The following is a 9,977-nucleotide window of genomic DNA, read 5'->3' as shown; positions in this document are numbered from 1 at the left end:
AAAGATCTTCATCTTTTGGAAGCATTGTGCTTGGCCGAAACTTGAAGAAAGGAGAAGAAGGTGCTTTGGTGGTTTCTTATCTCGGAAGATCGTTGCCCACACAACGTTCGAGGTTAGAAGAGGAATACGGTAGAAGACCTAGAGGTTTTTGCTTGCAAACGAAAAAGTATATTAGTATTTAATTTCCACATCATACTAGTTTTACTTCTTTGTAGAAAATACCAAATACAAGAGGCATGCGATTCTAGTATTTCGAATTTGTTTTCGATGTTGTGTTCTTTTGTTTTTCTTTTCCTTGTGATTTGATTGTTCTTTTCGGTTGACATAAAGTTATTTAAGGAAATTAAATATTAGCTTTTCTTAAAAGCCTTTGTCTAGGCGGTGGTGGTTGTTCCCATATCCAAGAAGGTCATGTGCCTCGCCATGCAGTCCTGGAAGCCAATTTTGGAAATTAATATTTAATGGAATTAATAACCTAGGTGATTTGGATCAAACGTGTTAAGTTCCGCAGGAGATCCAAGTCTAAACCTAAAAGAACAAATAGATTAAACTTTGGATCAAACGTGTTAAGTTCCGCAGGCAATCCAAGTTTAATTTAAAAGAACACATGGTAGCTAGGAAAAGGTTCAGACCTTTGTATAAAATTTTTGTACAGTGAAATCATTAGGTTTTCCGACTAGCAATCAACACGTTTGATCTAAATTCTAGATAGAAAATCTTATTGACTGAAACATATTATAACTAAATTCCTAAATTTTAAAATCTAAAAACACTAAATACATGTAATGTACCCTAAAAAATAAAAACAAAAATTTTTTTAAAAAAAACTATTGCAGGCTCGAGGCACCTAGAGTGAATTTAGACATAAATTCACTCCAAACGCCCCAAGTTCTCACAGTCACGCAACATTTGGTCCTAACAGAACAATATATATAATTAAAAAATAAATTAAAAATATATATAATCTACTTCTAACATTAAAAAAATAATTAATAAATTTTGAAAAAAAAACATATTTAATTAAATATTTGGATTATATATCAATAGTCCACCCTCCTATACTCTAATCGAATATCAAATCCTCCAATAGATTCAGAAAAAATTAACATCCCTATTTTCGACATATTCCACAGGAAACACACAAGAAGCACAACCCATTACTGCAGTTATTTGTCGACCAAATCAATAAAAATGAGGACGATCTAAATCATATGTCAATGTTTGATAACCATAACACTAATCTACTCCCAACAACATTCAATCTACATCAGGATTAATGTCTCTAACTTAATAGATTTACATGATTCATTCTTGGGGGTCTCTATAGGTTAGGTATAATAAATGCCATTTTCGTGCATGATTTCCAAGCTGCAAATCCTGCAATCTAACATGAACCAAATTGCTCCTTCCCAAACATCAATGGTGGAAATCTGAGCTTGAACTTGACTCTAGAATGTGAGCAACCATAATCTCCGACTTGTTCCTCGCTGAGGGGGCGCTTGCATGGAAGCTGGAGTCAGGGGTGAGAGGCTCCTGGCGAGAGGAGAAAGAACCATCGCATGAAATGCTTTTGTAGAGGCCATCAGTGTCTCCATGCTCCCTACCAGTGGCCTTATCTTGGCGAGGGGATTCTGAGATTGGAGCAGGGGTTGAATGGTCAGCTTTTCCAGAGTCCAGGCAATGGCCACCGGAATTGGGTGCTGAATTGTCTGATCCAGGAAATTCAGCCAGTACCCCACTGAGACGTTGCTGCTCGTCGATGATCTTCTTAAGATACTTCCCTTGGGCTTCTATTCTTAGCTGCAGCTGCCTTTGCACCTGTTATCGATATTGACAAGCATGAAAGTTCAAATTTATGATGTCCATCCCTCACGTGAAAATTAATTCAAATGATTCACAATCTAACTATCCACTTCTTGGCATGCAACTTTGCATTTCTCTGATCAATTCCTTACGATCACTAGTGAGAAGTATTGCAGGCAACTCTAGAATACTGTTGCGGCCTTCTGTCATTATTATGAAGTAGCAGAGTTTGAAATGTAGAAACATAATTCATCAAAAAACCCAAAGAGGACAGATTTTATTTTGGAGAAATTTATAACTATCATTTGCTTTTATCTTACCTCAAGTTGTTCTTGAAGGCGTTTTTGCACCTCCATCTGCAATTTGAGCGCTTCAGTTATTTGAATCCCCCTGAAGAAAATTATTCTTTCAGCTTATCACACTCATAATCTAGATCTCATAGTGAGCCAAGAGTTAGGATGTGACAAAAAGTACACGATCATGGAAGCACAAGTTAATGATTTCCTCAAATTGCAAGCCATTAGCATATAGCAACTGACAGCGAAAAGAAGCAGACAATAAGGCTGATTAATCAATGAGAAAACACAGTACTTGGTCGCAATTAGCTGATTACTTTTACGATCTATGTTGTTTTTATGCTCCAAATAAATAGAAGAGATTTCTGAAAAGGGGAAGACGCAAGAGTTATTCTTCTACCAGGAAAATTATAGACGCAAAAGTAAGCAGTTGTTTTGTCAACAAGTCCAATGGCAGGTCATATGATGATGGATCAACTGCTTCCTTTTCCCATTTACAAGAAACTAAGGAAGATTATAACCCTAAAACTAACCTCGTTCTCAACCATTGATGTGACACCATGCTTCACGAAAGTATGGTTATAATGGGTTGTTATCCATCAAAAGCATCTATTGGGGTAAAAATGATGGGAGAATAAATAGAAGAATCTGCATAGTAAGCCAATCTAGTAAAGTTATTTGTGCACACTGCTACACAGTAAATGATATCGTAGTTGTTAAAAACATCATAATATCTGTGCATATTCATTCAACAAAGTATAAATCTTATCCTTACGAAGAGTTTTCAATGCCTGCAATTGAGTTTCTGTCACCATTCTTTTCAGACTTCACACCTGCAGAAGTCATGATCAAGTGAAATATAGTGCTTGTCATCTTGTATATAGAGAGCACAGACATTAGTTTCAGAATGCTACATCCAGATGGATAGAGAAAAATAGTTACCTACCATCAGCTGAAACTTCAGGTACATACTTTGCAAGTCGATATTTCTAGTCATACATAAGAAACCAAAATAAGAAGGGGGGAAAAAACTATGTAGCAAACGAAAATATAGTGAAAATGTAGCATCTCGCAAACAAGTACCTGTAAATGGCTCTTGACATGGTATATTGTCAGCCCTTGTACACCCATGATTCTAAGAACCCCTTTAGGAGTTGCTCCTGCCAAGAATCCAATTTTTCAGTGGAACGAATATCATATCTCAAAAAGTTGCTAAACAGTTACTTTGAAAAGAGATAAATACTAAATGTAACTGAAAGTTTTGGAGTTGTGATGTAACCAAGCCTGAATGCCCACTTATAAAAAAATTATATATGTTATTTCAAATACTAATGATATAGCCTTTAACAGAGCTCAAACGGAGGAATAAGAACCATGTAGCCAAAACGGAGGAGCGCAGGATTATATTTTTCAATCTCCACATTAACGTCATTTAGTATTGTACAATGTCTATGCAAAAAAAAACTCACATATGAACTTTAAGATAACACAAAATATGAAGCACACTGTATGGCAATTCAAAACGAATTGTTTTTAGAATATAAAATTCTAAATAGATAGTCAATCTGTTAACATAACTTCACTACAATGAAATCTGTCATAAAAAATGACTAGAAACACTTACTATCTGGACCACCAAGCTGTGTCACAGCATCCACAAAGCGATCATGGAGTTCATTTGTCCACCTTAAACGCTGTCTCAAAGTTAAATTATTGTGGTTGTTCACCCCAGAGATAGGCCCCATAGTGTTGTTACTGGATTCTATTTGTTGGTCATGAGAGGCTGGATTGCTGTGCGCCAAATCTGTACTTGAGAAAACCATTTCTTGATGCATTTGCCATTATCTATGAGATCAATGAAAGAAAATAGTAATCGTAAACATAATAAAGATAATGCTAATAATGATAATATAGCACAGTAAGGGAATTATAGAAAAATGTTGTTTCAATATATCATATCTACGAGATAATTCATTATGATTCAAGATCAAGTTAATACATTTCTTTTTAGGCAGTAAGTCTGAAACATAATAATAATAATAAATTGATAAATTTCTATGTAAAATATGGATGGATTACGATCACACACATGATACATTTCCTACTGAAAATGTGATGGCACCCAAGTAATTGCTAGGATTATTTTGGATCCAACTGTGCCGGATGCAAGATTATGAGTTGAGGGGGCTAAATTACATTTATTATTTTTGGGGGGATACTATAAAAGATTAATAATTTTGAGAAAAAAAAATCCTCTATAATGGTCAAAAGGGAATAAAAAATTCCAAGAGTAAACATTCTCAAACAAACTGTCCAAATGAGGCTGAATGACGGCTACAATAGCTTCCAGAAGAAGAACAGTGGAGTAGCGCGTATGGTTCTCAAATCAAGAGTCTACCCTTTCCTGTCCATGGAGGTTGGTATTTATACATTTGAGAATAACACATTATCTGCCAGAGCCGATTTGCGAGATACATGCCGGCACTCTCCTCTACTAGGGATTACACTAGCATGACCAGTCTGTTAAGCCTAGCAAGTTCACAAGTTGAGTTTTCATCCACTGGGCCGTTTGGATTGAATCCAGACCTTTACTTAGCCCTGTTGGTTCCAAATGCACATGGCATGCTCAAGTAAATGCAGGCACTTGGTACCCGTAACACGATACAAGTAATAAACAGAAAACCTAAGTCTTATTGTTTCAACAAAAGTAGGTATTTTCAGCTCCAATTAGCCCCAGATCGTGCAAAATTATTATCGCCAACAGAAACACATTCAGATCCGGATATATCACGACTATGCTACCCTAAATAAGTCTTAAATTCAGGAAATTGAGAGATGTAAGTGAAAACCCTAGGGATGGATCCCCAATCTCCGCTTTCATATATGCCATCAAAATAAAGACAACCAATGACTAACAGGATTTCCCAAATAAAAACGCATACAAAACCACCAAACATCTGATAGAAAATGGGAAAACCCATAACAGCACCGCCAGCTGCGAGATCCCCGCTCCGAAATAATTGGAAAGAAAGGCACGGGATCGTCGCAACTTGGAAAGTGCGACTGACAGAACAAGCGCGAAAATAAACAAACGAAACATAATTTGGATCACATCAAGCAGACTCTGAAAAATAAACGATACCTTTTTCTACGCGAAATCTAGACTGACTTCCGCCAAAAAAATCTGCACGATTAACTTCCCCCACCCTTTTCTTTCTATGAATTCGTCGGTCATCCACCAATCGGAGGTCTCTCTCTCTCTCTCTCGCTTCGCTCTCGTCACGGGCTGCTGCAGCAGGTAGCTCCCTCGGCGACCCTACGAGCAGCAACAACCATCGGATACGCAACGTGGCACCGAGCGCATGCTCCTTGAGTTGACTTGATGGTTAGGGAATACGAATACTCGACCCACGGTGCGTGCCATCGTGGCCGTCAGATCCGCTGAGGTAGCTGGTGGACGGCAAATGATAAAATGATCCCTTACACGGCGGAGACCGGTCCCGTTGGTTATATTTCGTCGTCAGATTATACATATGAGAAGAGGTAAATAATGTGCTCGGCTTAGAACTATTGTCTATATTTTTTTACTTCTTATTAAAAAAAATATCTTTCAAAAAAACATGATTTATTAATATTTTTTTTTAAATAAGACACAACGCTTTTCAAAAAATATTATTTATAAGCATGGTCTATATCTCATTTTTTTAAATTATATATGTGTACATCATCAATGTGTGATTTTTCAATAAGTATTGATCAAAACCCACGAACCCTCCTCCGTCGAAACCCACCGCCAAAACTCATGAAACTTTAGCTCCTCCACCAAAATCCACAGTCGACACCCATGAGGCCCTCCTCCTACGCACATGAGGTTGGAATCATCTATCGATTCCATATGTCTCTATAGGATGTGCTACGAGGAGAAAGACGATAACCATGTGAGCATGGAATCCCCTTGTGGATGTTTGATGTTTGGATCGATTACGACGGTGTGATGCGCCATTTAGAGGTTTACATGCAGACCATCGGCTATCCAAAGTTGAACTCTGCCTTGCTCGAAGCGCCACTCTATCTCAGTGATTACCTGAAGTAGGAATTCTACTTCAGGTTTGCCACTTCGATAGGGATGTAGTACGAGCTCAACTGTGTGCTATCTGTTGGATTACTTCTGGAGCTAGAGGAGAGTGAATAATTTATCGCGCTCGTTCGCTTGCTTCGTAGATGATGATATTACAGTGAAAAACCTCACAGCAAGCTCACAACATTAACACCAGGATTTACTTGATATCCACTTTAAGAAAATGTGACTAATCCAAAGATCCACACACACAAACACTCTCTACTATGAAAAACACTCTTTCTCAGTAACTATCGGAGATGGGGAAACCTTATACAAAGTCACATAAGTATACAACTTGAAATAAGAAGTAAAAGTAAACAATACAATGAATAACCTCTCTTGTTCTATCTCGTGTAGCTTGTAGATACCTCTTGACTCTTGGAAGTGCAGTAACACTTGTCCCTAAGATGCTCCAAGAACTGGTGGAAGATTCATGAGCTCGGTGGAGAAGAATCGGGAGAGATCTTCATGTAAGCGCTACCTCATTTGAACTTGTTGTCGCCTTTATATTCCACGATATAAGGCTCCTAGTCGATTGGCTTCCTCCAAATCGATTGCCACATTAGATCCCTGCAATCTCAACTGTCCAAAACCTGCATCCTGTGCAACGGTCATATCTCAATCGATTGGGGAGGCTTGAATCGATCGACCAATCGATTCAGAGTGCCTCTGTGCTCTCGTTGGAAAACCCTTGAATCGATTGATCGATCGATTCAGACTTCTTCGCATTTCTACGAGAAATCCAGCCCCAATCGATCGGTTAATCGATTGGTGTAGCCCAATCGATCAGCTGATTGATTGGAAACCTTTTTTTGCTTGGAAGAAGGTCTCCCCAATCAATCGGTTGATCGATTGGGCTGCTTTCACTCACAGCACACTCCCAATCGATCGACTGATTGATTGAACTCTGGTTCAATTGATCACATGATCGATTGGGCTGCTTTCACTCACAGCACACCAATCGAAGCAATCACCTGCTTTCGACCATGCCCAGGTATGGGTCTGTCAGAAGGGCATCCATAAGGCCATACCGCTACTGTATCAACCTCTCCATGATGTGACGGCGAGATCCTTTATCGTGAAATCTTGTGTACGGCATAATCATCAGACTTGCCTTTGCTGACATCCCATATCCTGAGCCGAACGAATAGGCCGCTCGGCTAACCTTTGTATCCTCGCCCTTATCCTGGCCGAACGGACCACCCGCTCGGCCCTTCGGTTCCAGCCGGGCAGACACCCGCTCGGCCATTCAGTCCTCCCGCCTTGGCATCGGAAACCCAAGCCTATGGCTGGGTTATCTCTGGCTCCGCTCGGACCTGCTCAACTGCTTGACGCGGCCATTATCCGCTTAGTCAGCCCTCCATCCGTCCTCAGGCTAGGACCCTTCAGGAAGTGGGTCCCCCATTCTTACCGTCGGATCACTTGCCTCCCCTTTAAGTCTAGTCGAAGGAGGCAGTGAGTCCGACTGACTGGACTATGTGTCCGAGCGGGCGGTCGTCGCCTTACCGTCGCTTATAATATCCCTTGAGCCGTTCGGCCCTTATGCCAAATTCAGCCGCTCGGCTCTTCGTTTTGGATGTCTTGGCGCTCAACGTGGATGTTTGCTTGTCTAAATCTTCTCGAAAATCACGCAAATCCTTTTCATTAAGTCGAAGCATGCGCGGTATGGGCGAATTAATTGCGCCTGGTGACAGAACGCCACGTGGCTCTTCTCGCGTGGCGGCGATGATCCGTACGATGGGACGCCGATTGTTTTGAAATGGACGGTTAGATGATAACCTCGTCTCTCGTGACCTGCATCCGACGGACGAGGCCGACCAGCCTCGTTCGCATAAAGCCTTCGTCTTCGCCCTTACGCCGCATTCTCTGTTTAATTGCGCGTCCTCCGTCGAAGGTGCCCGCGGCTGCATCGTTCCGGCTGTCCTAGTTCTTGCCTCTTGGTAGTTTTCGGCTTTCTGGTGATCCTCTCCGTTCATCTTCCCTCAGTAAGCTTCTCCCTTCCTTTCGTTCGGCCTTTCCCTTTCGCGGGGAACTCCTTTCGTCCCCTTGCTTGCGAACTTTTATCTGTCCTCCGTTTCCGAGCTTCTTTCGGCTTCCTTCTTTCTTTTTCTTGGTACTTTAGTCATGGCGAGCACTTCCGTACCCGCTGTTGAGGTTCATGGTCCCTGGTATATGACCATGGAGAGTAAATTTGACGAGGAGCGCGCTCGGCGTCTTGTTCGGACGTACGGGATCCCGGACGACCATGAAATAGTGGTAGCCGACCCAACGGACCGGCCCCATAACCCGCCGCTCGGTACCATTTGTTTTTTTCTGGACCAATTCCAGGGCGGCCTTAGATTTCCTACCCATCCGTTTATTTTGGAAGTTTGTAATTATTTCCGCATCCCGCTCGGCCAACTTGTGCCGAATTCCTTTAGGCTACTGAGGTCCTCTTTAGGCTGCACAGATCCCCTCGACCCCAAGATATTCCGCTACTTCTTCTACCCCAAACAATCCGAGTTGGGCACTTTTATTTTCCAAAGTAGAATATGCTTCAAATTTTTGATAATATGCCGACCTCTAACAAGCCTTTGGAAGGAGTTCTTCTTCTACATCGACTTCGGCGGACATTCAGAACCAAATGGCGGACCGCTGTGCCGACCCAGTCGGAGCTCGGCAAATTCGAAGCAATCCAGCCTACTTTCATGCGGCGAACTGGTTGTCCGGTCAGCGGTACAAAATCGACCAGTTGCTTCTCAAGGTGTTGTACATTTTGGATTATCTCCGCTCGGGCCAATCTCCCCTACCGCATGAGTAAGGACTTTTACTCTCTTCGCCTTTTTTGTCTAACTGATTTTAATTTCTTCCATTGTAGCTGAAGTCATGTGGCTCAAGGCTCTTGATCATCTGAAATTGGCCGTGGTGGTGACTACCAAAGAACTTCATGGCGGGGTTTAATCTGCCGCGGCTACTGGGAGGGGGGCCGGTCGCCAAGCAGTTACAATCCGCTTCAACGGAGGTTGAGGCGGATCCTGTCCAGCCGAGTTGGGGGTCCCCAGGCCGGGGATTCACCACTGGAAGTTCGGCGGAAGCGTCGAAGAGACCCCGACTTTCCGCCGACCCAGAGGCGAACCACAGCGCCGATCGAGGTCGCTTCGCGGATCGCCGCCGTCGCGGATCGGGACCTCGGTGGCCTCGCCCACCGCACAACCCTCCGGCTCTCCTCCACGGACTCGTCGTCGCTTACGACGGTGGGCGAGACTTCAACCATAGGGGAGTCCTCGGGCCATAAAGAAGCGACGTCCGGCCACCCGACCATCAAGACTACCCTTCGATTCCCATCGGAGGAATATTTATTGTCTTCCGATCGGCCATCAAGCCCCGTTCATGAAATAACCTTAACGGGTCCACTCGCCAAACTTTTCGAGGACGCCCAGATTCGGGTGGCCCTCATGACGCCCAAGCAGCTCGGCGATAACCACATGCAGCAGGCCACTCAGGTAAGTTCATTTTTCTTCTTGTGCCCTGCTGCTGTTTGGTTCCTGATTTTATTGTTTCCCTTACAGCATTGGGCCGAGCAAATCGCCACTAGCCATCGGCTAGCCGAGCTGGAGGACCTCATGGAAAAACTCCAAGTCTCGGGGGGTCCATCGGCCGAGCGGGAGAAACAAGCCCTCGAGGCCGAACAGAAGAAGTCCGCCGACCTGGCTACAGAGGTGGCCCGACTTGGAGACTTGGTGAAGAAGCGCGACGGAGACGTGAAGCGCGCCAGTAGC

General features: G+C 42.7%; 1 protein-coding gene across 1 annotated transcript; it reads right to left on the bottom strand.

Moving 5' to 3' along the window:
• Window positions 1-1,159: 1,159 nt before the first annotated feature.
• LOC122031533 (myb family transcription factor PHL7-like) lies at window positions 1,160-6,102 on the bottom strand. The gene is made up of 8 exons (XM_042590635.1): window positions 6,035-6,102; window positions 5,242-5,477; window positions 3,724-3,903; window positions 3,183-3,259; window positions 3,046-3,088; window positions 2,875-2,932; window positions 2,124-2,193; window positions 1,160-1,818 (listed from the first exon to the last, which is right to left on the bottom strand). Exons 1-8 carry the CDS (start codon window positions 6,100-6,102, stop codon window positions 1,417-1,419), a joined length of 1,134 nt encoding a protein of 377 aa, XP_042446569.1. The 3' UTR covers window positions 1,160-1,416.
• Between the last annotated feature and the right edge of the window lie 3,875 nt (window positions 6,103-9,977).

Source organism: Zingiber officinale, chromosome 11A (assembly GCF_018446385.1).
Source record: "Zingiber officinale cultivar Zhangliang chromosome 11A, Zo_v1.1, whole genome shotgun sequence".
Classification (NCBI taxonomy): domain Eukaryota; kingdom Viridiplantae; phylum Streptophyta; class Magnoliopsida; order Zingiberales; family Zingiberaceae; genus Zingiber; species Zingiber officinale.
Note: the sequence above shows the minus strand (reverse complement) of the source record. Positions and strands in the feature narration are given on the sequence as shown.